The sequence below is a fragment of the Sylvia atricapilla genome, chromosome 1 (assembly GCF_009819655.1).
Source record: "Sylvia atricapilla isolate bSylAtr1 chromosome 1, bSylAtr1.pri, whole genome shotgun sequence".
Lineage (NCBI taxonomy): Eukaryota > Metazoa > Chordata > Aves > Passeriformes > Sylviidae > Sylvia > Sylvia atricapilla.
In genome coordinates, this window is record NC_089140.1 from 83,647,858 (window position 1) to 83,663,350 (window position 15,493).

General features: G+C 37.2%; 1 protein-coding gene across 5 annotated transcripts in view; it reads right to left on the bottom strand.

Annotated features, from left to right (window-relative positions):
* COBL (cordon-bleu WH2 repeat protein) overlaps positions 1–15,493 on the bottom strand; it is a 158,842-nt gene that overhangs the window by 42,451 nt on the left and 100,898 nt on the right. For 3 of the 5 annotated variants that reach the window (XM_066326938.1, XM_066326929.1, XM_066326918.1), the window contains 2 exons: positions 10,674–10,812; positions 7,528–7,698 (listed from right to left, as the gene is read on the bottom strand). In XM_066326938.1, the coding sequence (XP_066183035.1) occupies positions 7,528–7,698; positions 10,674–10,812 (310 nt within the window). Of the gene's footprint in view, positions 1–3,567; positions 3,703–7,527; positions 7,699–10,673; positions 10,813–15,493 lie in introns of those variants that run through there. The other 2 variants (XM_066326957.1, XM_066326946.1) reach the window with 1 other exon arrangement.

Here is a 15,493-nt window from a genome sequence, read left to right on the forward strand (position 1 = left end):
TATACATCTTTCCTTATTCCCTAAGAGCACCGAATGCCACTGACATTGGAACTGGAAGACAGGAATTTGTTTTGATTTATAAGTTATCTAGGCATATATTTGTTCATTTGTTCTCCAGAAAGGTTTCAATGATTTTTTTTTTTTAATTGCTAATTTGACTTTCACCCCAGATATCTTAACATGAGGTACAGTATTTGAACAAGGTTGTTTGGTAATGCAGATAAATCCTGAATATATTAGATGTGTTTCTTACTAACTCAGGTAATAGCATTTTGATGAAACATTTATTATAGTGGTCAATTTGTTATTAACTTTCCCATGTCATTCTCACTCCACTTCTAATGTCTAAAAGATTAAAAAAAAAGGAGCAAAACAAAGCCAATGTCCTTTCATATCACTGCTCACCTAAGACTCCATCAAAGAGACCTAAACTGATACTCCTTCCTGTTATTGAAAACGACAGAAAAACTCAATCCTATTTCAAAAGCCAAGTTGAAGAACTCAAAAAACCCCTGAGCTGAATCTTGGAATAAACAGGAATTCCCCAATGCCTCAGGGCTGAGCTAGTGCTCATGAACAAAACATCCAGTGAGTTCCTGGTCCTGCAACCCCACTTTGCTTAAACTTCCCTGTGCACACATACTATTATGAATTAACAGTTCTGAGACAGAGTATCTGTGCAAATCCACTCAGCAGATTTTGATTTCATGAGTGTCACTGTAAGTGTCTTCTGATACCGTGTACAGTACTGGGTGGTTTCAAACCATGCTAATGCCATAGTATAAATTCCTGTAACTAGGATGATTTCTTGTAATGACACAGAAATCTTTCTTCTATATATATGTTTTTGTAAATTCCATTTAATAGTATATATGTATCTGCAACTTAGGAAATCATAATAAACAAATATGAATGAACATAAGAATGATTCTTTGCAAATCCTGCAAGGCAGAGCTGGCTAGCTTAAGTTGTTCTTTAAAATATTTAACCTAGGAATTTCACAAAAACTGTTAATTCCCCTGAACATATTTCAGAGGTAAATTTTGCATTTTAATTAAAGAAAGGGCACATTTAATGTAAATAATGAACTTTTTGACATTTCTCCTACAAGCTTTTGAGAGACTGAGGGCTGTCTTGAAAAAAGACTGCTATTCATAGGAAACATGCCAGCTATGCAGAGAGGGGCCATAGCTGTATCTTTTCAAAGCAAGGAGATTTTTTTCATTGCAAATATGAAAGTTTGTTGAAAATTTGTGCCACCTTTCAGCAAAAATGGTGTCAACAGAAAGAACTGCTTTGACAATACACAGCACTTTGTACTCAATATAAAACACTTTGTTTCACCACTTCATTATTTTTACACTAGTTTGAACTCCATGGGCCATGTAACTCTGTGGAACTACAAATAGGATGTAAATAGAGTAATAAGAATGGGTAAGTCAGGTTCTTAATCTTTACATTGTGAACACCTACTTTTTTTTTTTTTTTTTTGAGAAGACTTACAATTACAAGACTTACAACTTACAATTGTTGTTACAATACTGTCTTAAGATGGTATTACAAAGTACCTGGCAGCACAGTGAGTTCAAATCCACTCCACTTTTATTAGAAGACCCTTAGGGTACTAAGTATACTTTCTAAAGAATCACTGAAAAATTACCAACTACATGTCATATTTGTATTAAAAACTTTCAAACCCAATTTTAGTAATATTTCATATTATCTGTAGGAACGCTTTGCTTTCTTATTCTCCATTTTGCCTACCTGGAAAGGAGTCAAGATTAACACGATTACTTGCTTGAGGGTAAAACAATAACTTTTCATCATTTAAATTAGAGTTATGTATTGCAAGTCACTCATTTAAATAACATGAATCTCTTAAAGCACAGTACATGTGAGGTCAGAATAGTTCTGGGTGTGTGCGCCATTACATTACAACTCATAAAGCCTATGTTTGTAGTTCAGGATTATTAAAAATACATGTCTTATGGGCCGTTCTCATGAAGAACTTCCTTTAGCACAAAGAAGTTTTTGCTAAGTACAAACCTGTTGGAATCCAGGACATCCCCTTGGATGACCTGGGACCCAAGGTAGATAATTTGAGCCCTGGACAGGGGGGTGTGGAGCCGGTCCAGGGGGCTCAGAGACCTTGGCACAGAGCCCAGGAAAACACCAGGTTTGATTTTAGTCCATGGGAGAGGCTTCTGACACAGAGAGGAATTGCAAACCACCGGGATGTGAAAACAGTAGTTTATCACAGTAGAAGATGCAAAATTTAGTAGTTTTAGGGTTCACAGAATAGAGGCGAATGGGGACAAGATAGTGGAATTTGGGTGGTACCTCATGTACTTCTCCTTCTTCCTTGTCCTCCATCTTTTGGGGTAGTGATGGCACAAAGCAGTGAGAGTTGATTGGGTCAAAGTAGAAATGATACTTTTAGTGTGGGCACTGGGCATTGGCACAAAATAGTAAATAACTGACACGTAGTTATCTGTATAAATGTAAGGGAACGTCCCATCTGTGGGCAGTCGCCTCGTGTCCCAGCTGCTGTACAGACCTTGGCTGGGAGCAGAGAAAATTCTGAGATACCAAATAATAAACAACACAAGAAACTTGAAAACAGAACCTTGAAGACTCTGCTTTTTTACACCATCACGACTCGGGGCTTTTAGAGGGCCAAGGACTTTAAACAATCTAAATCTTGGGTGAGGAAACCCACCCCGTGAAAAACCTACATAGATGATATTTTAATTAGAACTCACTGACTATTCCTAGTACAAATGCAAAAAGGAGACTTGTGGAACAAGATGTATCTTGAGCAAACAGCATTTGCACCTTTTGTTACAGAAATAGAACACACACCTTGATTTCCACAGCATGTCTCCAGCATCAAGATAAAATTACTCATATTAAGCATCAGGATGAAAGCAGAAGCAAAGAATATGAATCAGTGCATTTAGTACTGGTTCTCGGTATTCCTTTTAAGCCCCTCATAGATGCAACAGATTTTCCTGTTTCTTTTTTTCTTGACAGCTTGATTGATAGCCAAGATAGAAAAAGAATCTTGCACTTCAACTTGACTTGGCCATGCCTAGGTCTAGTTTTGCTCCAAAGGAACAAAACAGATGCAATAAAAGAAAAATAGAAGAAATAGAGAATACAAAATTTTATACCTACAGTAACAGAAAGAAAAAAACAAAGAAAATGTTTTTAGAAACTTTTCATTAAAACTTTAAACAATATGGAAAGTAAAACACCCTGTCCCAAGAAAACACTCTTCTCCAGCACCAAGTCAATTGAATCATGGTTCAAAATAAAGTGAATCTTTAGGAAAAGAATGACAAATAATATTTTTGAAGCTCGTATATAGATTTATATAACACACCATTCAGTTCTGGAGCATACATCTCACAAATGAGTATGAACCACAGCCAAAAACAATCAATAGTAACTAAAGAGAACGTGCGAGTTTTAAAAGAAGCCAAAATCTCAGTCAAAAAGAAAGTGGTTGCGTCTTTTTTGTTTGTTTGTTTTGTTTTGTTGTTGTTTTTGTTTGTTTGTTTCCAGCAGGGGAGGAAGGAAGGCAACAGAAGTATCAGGGTAGCAGTGGCAACAGGAGGTTCAGAAGTATGAAGGTCATAGAAAGAGGCAAGGTCTTTCAGACACGCTTGGAGTATGAAGGGAATGATGCACAACAGTAAACTGTCAGGGGAAAAGAGTAAAAGGATAAAATTATAAGTATTGTGTAGGTCAATCAGCAGAATGGCTAGCATGCTCAGTAACATTAAAGAATTAGATGCCCAAAGGAGGTGTAAGTGCATGGGCACATATTAAAATTTGGAATCCCACAGATGCTCTGAGACTAACCCTCCAGGTTTGTGTATAAGCTAACACAATCAAAACAGCACAATACTCACTGATACATGGTATGTCTACGAATTCTGCTTTACTTGGCCTGAATTTTAATTCTCCAGAAGGAGCAAGATAGATGATACTGGAGATTCAACTCATTCTTTAGCCTCAGGTTGCCTGAATGAGTTAAAGTAGTGATGGTAATAAAAGCCTCCTAAGCCACACCTGCAGGCATTCTTGCTTTAAAGACCACCTCTGAGAAAGAAAAGGCTGAGGTCACTTGACACATGCCTTATGAAGCAGTGTACCATGACAAACCAACAAAACTCCCTGCACAGCAGCCCTCAGCTCTTAGTTGACTCAGAGTCACGTGTGAGGGAGTGAAGTTTTCTGTGTTTCTACCCATTTTTGCTTCAAGCTAACAAAACCCAACTCTGAGAATCTAGCCCTGTGAAAGACTAAATATATATCTAAGGTGACTGAAGAAATACGACTGAACTGTTTGTGAAACTGTCATTGCCTTTGTCAACTGGCTTGTATTATCTGTCCATATAGCAGTGATATAATGAAAAAAAACCCAACAAAACAACTCTTTTCTGTTCTCACAGTACCCTAAAATTAACTTGGTTTTAGTTGTCAACCAGTAGTATGCATGTCATCTACAGAAAATAAAATAGTGTTCCCACTCCTTCATCCCTTAAAAACCTTCTAATTAAGTGATGTTTGACTATTTTGATCTATAGGTAAAAAATAAGGACAGGTTCAAATAATGATTTCATTTCTTAAAAGAGAGAGCACTTTCTGAAATTTACAAACCCATGAGTGGTCAAGCCCTTACCCAGTGTGAGCCCTGAGTTCACTAGTACTTTATCCAGAGCCAGTGTGAAAAATTTAACTTCAGGATCTCACTCAGCAGGAAGGTGAATTGTATATTCTATCCCATACAGCTTTTAATTTCTTACTGCGTATCTTAATGACAGTTCATAACTAGCCAGATAAAGCGCTAATGTGGAGTTTCACAGGAACACTGAATTTACTCTAATGAGCTGGCTGACATTTCAAGGCAGCATGTTTCAGCTGCTTGTCTAGGTGCAGCACTCTTTCACTACGTACATTCTTTACCTGGGGTAAGTAGCACAGAGCTTACCATCAACTCACACATTTGGAAATTTACAAGCAGTGTGCCATAGCCAAACACCATGCAGCAATCTCCATCTCTGCATTCCCAAAGTACAGTCAGAATCAGGCCATGAACAATCTGATTAGTAAGATAAGGAAGGAGAAAGAATCCCATAAACACATCAATTTAAACATGCACACAACACGCAGCTAAGGTTCTACCAGAGCAAATGTTAGAGAAAAGGTCATGTAATTAGAATAAAAATATTCAAGAGAAAAAACTGTGAGAAACTTTTGTACCCTTGTTTGTGGAAGAGATTCTTACCATTTGATACAGAAAAGCTCAAGTATCTTACTAAAGGCCTTACTCATGAATTATTTACAGTCCGCATAAATTTGGAAAACTCAAAGAACAGTGATTGCCACCAGTCTCCATGAAATGAAAATCCCTCAACCTATGTCTCCCAGAGCACAAAGAAACAACTGTGTGTTCGCTGGGAAGGATGGAAGGACAGATGGAGGGACAGAAGGACAGAAGGAAGGAAGGAAGGTCCTTCATAGACAGTGGAAGATCATAAGGAGTGAGAATTTAAACTCCCCAGGATCACAGAATTTTACCTTCAAAATGGGTATTTTTTCTCAGGAAACACATACTGCTGTTGACCCACCCAGCAAAGGAAGACCAAAACTGTTATCAGAAAAAGCTGTTTTGAGAGCGATTTCAGAAAAAAACACGTCTTTTATCAACAGCTGGCATCAGCAGTTTATCCTCCTCCCCACCTTACTCTATGAGAAAACACATTTACTGAGGTTAGAGTTAGGAAGATTGAAAATTTTGTTGTTCTTTGAATCTACCGCCCAAATCTTATTTGCACTGCTTGAGGCATTCTCAGGCAATAAAACACATCATTGCAAAACGTTGTTCTTACACAGCTCAATTGCTACGGTATCTAAGCACCTTTCAGAATGGCATTAGGCAATGTAATTAGCATCTGTCCGATGTGCTGCTGTCTCTCATGGGTACACCTATACACGCTTCTCTTGTGTAAATCTTATCTTTATCTAGGTAGGACACAGCATAATTACAGAGCTAAAACTTGCCACTCTCCAACACTGATGCTTTAAGCCTAAAATAAGTACCCACTAAGCTCTTGCTCTCAGTAAATTGAGGACAATGAAAATTCATGTTATGTTTCTATGCACAAGCTTAATCAAATCCTTTTGGCTGAGATACCGTATTTGTTTAAGAGTGAATGATCACACTGATTACATCAGGGGTGCATTGATTAAAGAGAATTTGATCAGCAAGGTAGATCAGGAAAGCATTGCAAAATAACAGTGATAAAAACTCAAACGAAGCAGAAATATTAATGCAAAGAAGGCCATAATGGATTTTTAATAATGAAAACATTGTAGGCAAGCTGATGGCATCTAGAACAAAAAGATTTTAAGTATGATATGATTTCTGTGCATCAGCTAGTAAAGATGTCTCAGAGTTAATCCTCAATAAGATTCAGGTTTTCTATTAGTATGATCTCCTTTATTTCCATTGTTAGCTCCAATAAAACTTAGCAACTTGTATTTCCTTACCACAGATTTGAAAAACAGTGTTTTAGATCAAGCTGGTAATCAATCAGCCAAACATACCCACATTAATGTATCAGAGTAACTGCAACCTGCAGAGTACTTTTGGCAAACATAAGGTCCTGTAAAGAGACCTTCTGTCAAATTAGTAGCTAATGGAGACACTTCTCTATCCCATGGTTAGGAGACACCCTCCTAGTCTTCAAAGGAAGTGCATCCATGAGATGTCATAACGTGCAGAGCTTTGCTGCTTTTACCGGCTCTACATGGGTGTGCAGGGCAAGCCCACAGGGAACATAATACATGATCAAAGACTTGGATTGTGTACAAAGATTTAAAGACAGTCAATGGATAAGCATGAAAAAGCAGCATGAAAACATGCTTTTCACAAGTACATGAAGACGTGAAAAATATTGTACTTCTTTGTCTGATAACTGTCAGGCCCCAAGGTGAAGCGAATACAAAGGACTACCCAGAGATGCCAAGAAAGATGTACCCATTAGGACAGGAAGGCCTTTAAAAACATACAGTTCTTGTAAATGGTTTAATTTTCTTAAGGAAGACACCATAGTTTTTAACCTAGACTGACAGACCCACTGACTCTCAAAGGAACTAGTCGCTTGGCAGACAGAAAAATAGCTAGTACAGAAAAACAAACTTGGGAATCAATACAGGACAACAGTTTTTTGGTTTTTTTTTCAGTTGAACAAAGCAACAAAGCTTGATGGTTACTTTGAAATGCTTCTGTACAATGACCAGGTATCACATGCAAAACTCTCTCCAAACAAGTGTTTTGTTTATTTTATATTAATTAGTTACACTGCATTGGCCATTTTGAAAGAAAACAGGCTGGAAAAAGGGGGAGAAACAGACATGGATGTCTAAAGAGCAGAGAGGAAAGTCTGGAAAAGCTACCCCTGAGAGTAATCATCAAAAGAATGGAAATGCAAATATATATATTTTCAAACATACGTTCAGGTACCAGCTCTGTTGGTGCTGTAACATCTGCTTCTCTGTAACACACTGCTGGATCCACAATGTCACTGCCAGGAGGAGGGTAAGGTGGGGGTGGGGGGATCACTAACTGGGGGGGACCACGGGTGGTGCCCCTAGGAGGCTTTTGTGGCACCTGCCGTCCATCACCTACAGGGGGATCAATTGACTTGTTACTTCATTGCAAGATAATGACCGCTCTGTTCATTGTTATTTCTTCAAAACACATTGATTTTCCCTTATCCACGTCCAAAGTCTCTCTGGATCTAATTCTGCTCTTATTTACATCCAAATAATTAAGGGAGAAGGAAAAGGTGGGTCTTAAACCAATAGCAGTGGGACCAGAATTGAGCCCAGCACATACACGTACATTACAATTAACAGTTAAAATCACCGCTTTTGGCAGGCATAAGGACGGAAAAAATCGTTAAGTAAAATAAAATAATTGAAACAAGCTGTGTAAGAAAATGTGAAAAATGTGTTTTATTTTATCTTCTGAAGTGTCAAACTGCCTGAATTTGTTGACCTCTCAGATACTTTACATGACTATTTTCCTGACTCTTCCTGAGAGGAAGAGGAAGATGCCTCAGGACACCATTTTGAAGTAGGCATCTTACAGGTTTTTCTGTTTTTCTTTTTGAGTCAGTTTTCATTATTTTGACACTCTAGAGAAGCAGATGATTAAGCTGTTTTTTGCAAAATAGTGTTTGAAGCTATCAAAGGAAATGCCCACAACTTTTTCTGGGAGATTATTTCAACACTCTGTGCAATAACTAAACAAATACATGCGTCTTTGCACTGTACTCTGTGAACCAGTTTCAATGTTAAAAAGCCGCTGCCAGTTTGTAGTGTACAGAACTTGAGCTACTGTTATTTGGAAAGTCCTTAGAGGCTGAAAGTGCACTGGGGAACCCTGACTGCCCACTTGTTCTGTTTTCATACCCTGCCTCAAGCATGTGCTGTGGTCATTGCTGAAGATGGATGCTGGCAGGGACAGATGTTTGGTCTGATCCATTCCTACACTCTCCGGCTTGTGATTTGGGGCTGCTGAGAAGGGAAGCAGCACCAAGGGGGAAGAAAAAAGATTCAACCATCATAATTTTTTACTTAGGAGTCACTAGGTTCCAGAGGAGTATCTTCCAGAGACACAATTTAATGCTGGCCAACCTTTTTTTTTTACTGCTTTGAGGAAATTTGGCTGAATACTTTGGTGTCACAATAAATGATTCAGTATTGAATACTACAGGGAATTTGCCAGCGTGAGAATATTTTTGATGGGATCTTTTGCTTTGATTCACATGGCTAACTTGAGAGCTACACAGGTATCTTTAATACTTTTTCCATCATGCGGCTGACTATTTCTTGCAGCACGTTTTTTTCTCCTCACTAGTCTTGCTTTTTTCACAGCTTTTCTCTCATGCTTTCAGAGCCATCTGTGCTTTCTCATTGTTTCCTTGCAAGGGCCCTGAAGAGAGGCTGTTTTACCAACCCTCTCTGGCTGTAGCATTTTTTCTTGTTAATGAACACATTCATTCAAGAAAGTAGCAGAAAACAAAAAGCACTAAAGACAGGGCTACTGTGGGACGAGTTCTTTGTCAGTGTAAAATAATAAGGCTCCATTAAAGGAAACGATACTACAGAATCCTACAGGAGCAGAGTCTTGCCAGCAAGCACTTATTTACACACTACTGAACAGACTAGAAGTAGCTCTGCTCTGCTGTATCTCATCTGTAACATTTGAGCATCAATACAAAAAAAAAAAAAAAAAAAAAAAAAAAAAAAAAAAAAAAAAAAAAAAAAGGCACTTATAAAAACTTAAAGCAACAACTGTCATCCAAAAGTGACCAGTAGTAGGGCAAAGTGTGAGAAGTCGTAGAGTGTGACATGTGTAGTGATTAAAAGTAAGGCAATTTTCTGAAAACTCCTGTGTTATATGGCCCCGCAGTAACAGTGCCCTTAGAGAGTTTAAATAAGAGATGTCAGTGGAGTCGAATATGTCACATGGTAATGGACTCCTGCTGCTACATAAATGCTGAGGCATTAAATGTGAAGCATTTACTGAAAATAAATGTTGGAACAAAGCCAAGAGGTTTCTTTCTAAACTGTGAGGCATTTGTAATGTAAGCAATTATGTATGACAGAATGTCATATCTGTATGTCTTAGGCATTTTATGAAACATGAGGTCAAAGGCATGAACTGAAGTGCACTGAGTGCATTATGGCACTTGAAGAATGATTCTCTTAATGTACTGAAAAATGAGTTCCAATATGCAGGGTCATTATCTCATAATTTGACTCATTATAAAATCACTTTGCTTGCTAGAAGCATAATCCTGGAGTCCTCACTCAGGCAAAGCTCTCACCAACCTGAAGGAGTGACCAGGCAGATAACAACAGAGGTCTGGGAGAATGATTTTCAGTTTTCCTGTGCGAGTAAATGTGGTGCCGCATGTAGCTGAAGCCACAGTTTCTTTTGTTGAGTCTAGGTACATATGGCATTCCTTTGAGAGCATCAGTTCTTTTCTTCTACTGATTAGCTAAAGACTCGTCAGACACTGATTTATAATAAAAGTGAGGACCAAATTTTAAAAAACATCAACCTTTATATGAGCAGTTGATGTCAAACTGTTGGAAGATTATATGAAAATCAAACGTCTTCAAGCTTTAGAAACATGAGGAAACACTGAACCAAGCTGACTGTACTTTGGTTCTAGCAGAACTTCATGACTTCAGATGTATTTAGTATTGCCTGGCCATTTATTAGCATTTCCATTTAACAGCAAACCAATCATGACCTTCAAGGCGCAGAATAGGCCCAGGGCAAGTGCTTTTAGATATAAAGTTTGTGCCAAATATTCAAACACACTGATGAGTGTTATCTGCATTTTACTACCTTTTGCTTCTCTGAATGGTGCCATTAAAAAAAAAAAAAAAAAAAAAAAAAAAAAGAAGAGGCACTATACAAACACTTATTTCCAGACTTTCATTCTGCAGAGAAATGAAGTTTTTTTCCTCAAGTTACAAAAGTTTCCAAACTCACAGCATAACAGAATTAAGGCAACGTCAAATAGCAAGCATTGAAAGCACATGAATAGGGTTATTCAGGAGAAAAGAATGCCTCTCACCCATTGTGCTCTTCCTCTTGTCTTCCCTGTCTTCTGTCCTGTTTGGCATGGCAGGAGTGGGTGGAGCAGATGCAGCTGGTGGAAGAGGGGCACGCCTCTTCTTTTTCCTTAAATCATTCAGGGATGCTCCTTGTGATACCTAAAAAAGTTGAAAGATAAGCACAGTAAAGAACGTATTTTGTTGATGTAATTTTTCAACAATCAAAAAAATAGTGTTTGCCATATGATCTAATTTTTCAGCACAGTATATTTATAATGAACATTTATCGTGACAACCAGAGATTAAAGAATTACAGTAATACACTCAGAAAAGGAAAGAGACAAGAACTGCAGATGAGTGTCACAGCAAAAATACCAGTCTGGTAGGCATTTGATGGTTCTGGAAAAAGTGAACTAGAGAGTCCAACACTCAGCAAAGCAGAGTATGACACTATGTGTGTTGTTAAACTTGAGCCATGACACGATCTTCTTTTTCCATTGGTTTCCTCAAACCTTAAAAGATGGTTAAATACTCCAATTGGCATGAATAGTGAATAAACTCTTTCTCATTTCTTTTACTTTCCTCTCCAAATCTTGTCTGAGAGAAGAATCAGAATTGAATGTTTGCTTGCATGACGATAGGAGATCACACTGTACCCTATTCATGCCTACTGGACTTCACAGACATGCTTTTTAAGATCTGTAACACCTTGGCTTCCAATAACTGCAACATGCTGGTTGTTATGCCAAGAATTCATTACTGTTTATGCTGCTTTTAAAAATACAAAAAGTGTTACTACAAATGACTTGGGTTTCACTGGGTTGCATAATATTTTCTGTAGCTTGTTGGAACTTAGTTCTATTTCCTTTTTCCATTAAAAACAGTAATAATAAAACCATGTAGGAAAACCTGTGGAATTTTTATATTTGAAAGGTACTGACAACACTAGTCATTACCAGGCTTTGCTGAGGCAGAGAGTGATGGTGGCTGCCCACATATGACATGCTGCTGGCATTCCTCCAAAGAAGTCTCCAGTTCTTTGACTTAACTGCTCTGTCTGTCCCAATACTCCTGTATCTAATATACAGAATCACAGATAGTTTTCTACTATTTCAAAGGCCTCACTAGTAAAAATAAAAATTAAAACACCAACGATCATATTAATCATATTTCCTTTAAACCAGAGGCTTAATGGGCCTTTAAAATACAATTGCAATGGGCAACTTCTTTAAACAAATAGTAGTTTCATACTGCTTAAATCTACCACCAGAATTCAGAGGAACTGCACTCATTTACAGGTTTCCTTTCCTATGCTGAGTAAAAAAATCTGACAATAAATGAATTTTACAAAGATTAGGATATGAAAAGAGTCTCCTTCATTTAGCCTTCCTTTTCAAAAGCACTCAGGAAGGTCTTACATTAAAAAAAAAACAAACCTTTTGTTCTCACTTCTGAGGATTATGCTTTAACCACGATGCCACATGGCAACCGAACACTCTCTGTCCCTTTATGAATCTGCAGATTGCATGGGAGAAACTTGGTAATAACTACATTGGACATAGAGCACAGCAACCAGGATGAGCTGCAGTTTCACACCTAACAAGGGTGGAAAAGAAAGGTGTCCTGGACCTAATTCCTACTATCATGGATTATGTCAGCATTTTATTTTAAATTTCCACCAGATATAGTGCATGACTAAAGCCAGTGAGACCACTCTAGACAAAGTTAGGCATAGTAAATGGGCAATAATGTTAGGAGTAACTAGCTGGTAACTGATTTTGTGGACTTAAATTTCGGTCACCGAACTTCATTGAATTTAAAAAACATTGGACTTATAAGCAGAAAAGAGCACCACATCAAATGCTTGAAATGGATATAGCAAAATTTTAGTGCTCCACTGAAAAACTTTTGCCCAATGTTATTAAGATGGGACACTTCCCCTGACAAGGAAACTGCCTGATTAGGAACTAATCACAACAAACTGAAGCTGAAAGAGAATGCCCAATATTGAGCTGAACATGGAAGACTCCATGCAGTCAAACAGACTCATCAGGCTTTGGTTTTGAGGGGAATTACACCAAGGACAGCCATCTAACACTGCAGTCTTCTCCACTGAAGAAGCTGGCAAATACGTACTTTGAAAAAAACCCAAAAACATTGTTCTGCCCTACATTTTAAGTAACTAACAACATGTAGGCACTTCAAACTGTATCTTGATTTTTCAGGATACTACCTTACAGGAAAAAAAATCATCTAAATGGGGACTTTGATTACTACAAAGACTGCAAAGTTCAGTAGCTATGGAGAACTTGAATCATCTGGCAGACAGGCACCATCTGAACTTTCCCAACAGTTCACAGGTACAAGCCTGACTTTTGCAGTTAATGGCATTTTGCAGGTTCCACCTTCACTCCTCTCTCCCTAGACAGAAAAGTAATTTTATTTTAGGATAAGAACTGTTTAGACTGGTGGTTTAAAATATAAAGCTAGGAAATCTTGAGAATCAAGGCAGAAAGTAAGGAAATGTGTCTTCCCACTTAAAATGATAGAGATCACTAATCACCCTTCTCCAACTACCAGATGAGTGAAGGGTGTTAGCTTGATATAGTCAAACCCACAAAGACACATAACTATAAAGAGAAGATCCTTGTTAAAAGTCAGCCTATCCTTTTCAGCTCCATGTATTCTTACTTAGTCCAGTCTTCTGAGGAACATTAGATAGATGTACCTATCACGCTGCTACAGTTAAAGAATACGCTAGGAAATAGCCAGTGCACGACTGCAATAATGAAAGTTTGGTGAAATACACACAAAAATGCTTTTATTATACTGTCAGCTAAGTGCAGTATTCTTCACAAACACCATAAAGAAGATGAAAAGCTTGTTTAAAGCCAGTCACGCTACAATATATATAAGAAGTGTCTAGTTCAAGAACAGGTCATAAAAAATGTTAAAAGTATCTTTTCTTTAATCCCAATTTCGGTAAACCTATGAAGCTAAACATAAATGGAAAAAAGCACAAAGAACATTCTGTTTCTTTCTTCCAATTGTATATACAAAACCAATAGAACTTGAAAATAATTTGTTATGGCTGGATGCTTCTTTTATAACGAAATTAAGCCTTTCCAACATTATTCAGAGTAATTTCCCACTGAAACTTTGTTACAGGAGCCCCTCTGTGAGTCTAACACAGTACTTCCTAGTCTTAGCACTTGTGCTTCACCTATATTTATCAACAAGAAATATCAGATCAGCTCCTGTTACAATGAATTCATAATTTGTAAAGATGTTAATTAAGTTCCGACTGTAATTAAATACCATGAACTGGAGATGAATAAAAGAAGTCAAAAGCACCCAAATATAAAATATAGTGTAATTTCTCTTCCACTACTGATAAGACCACTAATAATAATAATAATAATAATAATAATAATAATAATAATAATAATAATTTCATCACATTCAGAGCTCACATGCTCTTTGAAAAATACTTCCAATATTGCAGACAAAATATCTGAGCAATGTGCTGAATGTGTTTTCCTACTGTGAAAGCTCAACATACTTAACAAAATTTAAGGGCTCTAGATAAGACTTGAGAATATATTTAGAGCATAACAACAACATCATGGGGAGGCTATTTGTCAAAATTGTGTGGAAAAAATCCTACAAGGCCAATGCTTGAAATTTTCTATCAGTGGCATTTCACAGTCATCCTACTTGCAAACAATCTGTGGACATTGTAAGACTGCATGTGTACACTGAGTTTAAGTTTCCTCATTAAGTCCAGTATTTTCTTTGGGTCAGATTGCAATGAATATGAAGTAATGAAAAATATTTAAGGAGGCCCAAGGAAACAAAAGTCACCACCACTGAAAATTTATCAAGCATTCAAAGACAAGGAGGTTCTCAGATAAAATTTCAGTGTGAGCTCCACACCTCTGCCTTCCCTGTCATCTACTTACAGGCCAGAAACTGGCTTTGTATTTGTCAGCCCTTCCCTTTTAAACTTTCTAACAGAAATGATTATTTATAAAAGTAGTAAGTCATCTGGTAAATGCCAACTTTCTTTTATCTACTGACCAAACTAGGTCCAAATTCACTGCAGGTTTATGGCTCCCAAAATTGAGCCTCCTTCTGTAGGCAAGAAACTGTACCATAAACTTGTGTAGTTTGTGTTTCAAAACTCAAACCACTCTTTCCAGTATTTTTATAACCATTTCAAGAAACATTTGTCTTATGGCAACAGATTTTTCCCTTTCACTTTCATTCCTATCATTTTGCCATAGAAAATGAAAAATCTTGAAAACCAAAGAATTTTCCAGTTTTGATATTTAAAAAAATTCTCCTTAAAGCAATTTTCTTCCTGCTCAAACAACATAGCTACAGATGATACAGATATATCAGCAATAGAATCCTGTTTGGAATAAGAATTGCTTTTAAGGGATGTCAGATGATTGTTGAGCATATGCAAACAAAAAATTGTATGGCATATGATATAAATTGTATGAAGAAAGTCCTTATAAAGCTTCTTTCTCCTTTTTATGCAATGTTACATGTCAGGATCTCTTATTGTTTTATAGAGGAATTGACTAACCTGTATACAAATTGTCTTATTCATGAAAACAGTGAATGACTGTAGAAATTATTTTTAGAGGTAAAGAAAAAAGACTGGAAAAATGATATATGGATTCAATCACCCTCATTACAAAGTGGTTCCATCATCCCACATTTGGATGACTAGACACACACTCGGATTCAAGTAAGCCAGATTCTGATACACCTGCAGGTGATATCGTGTGGGGTCAGAATGCCTACTGAATTTCCAAAATGTTTAAATGCA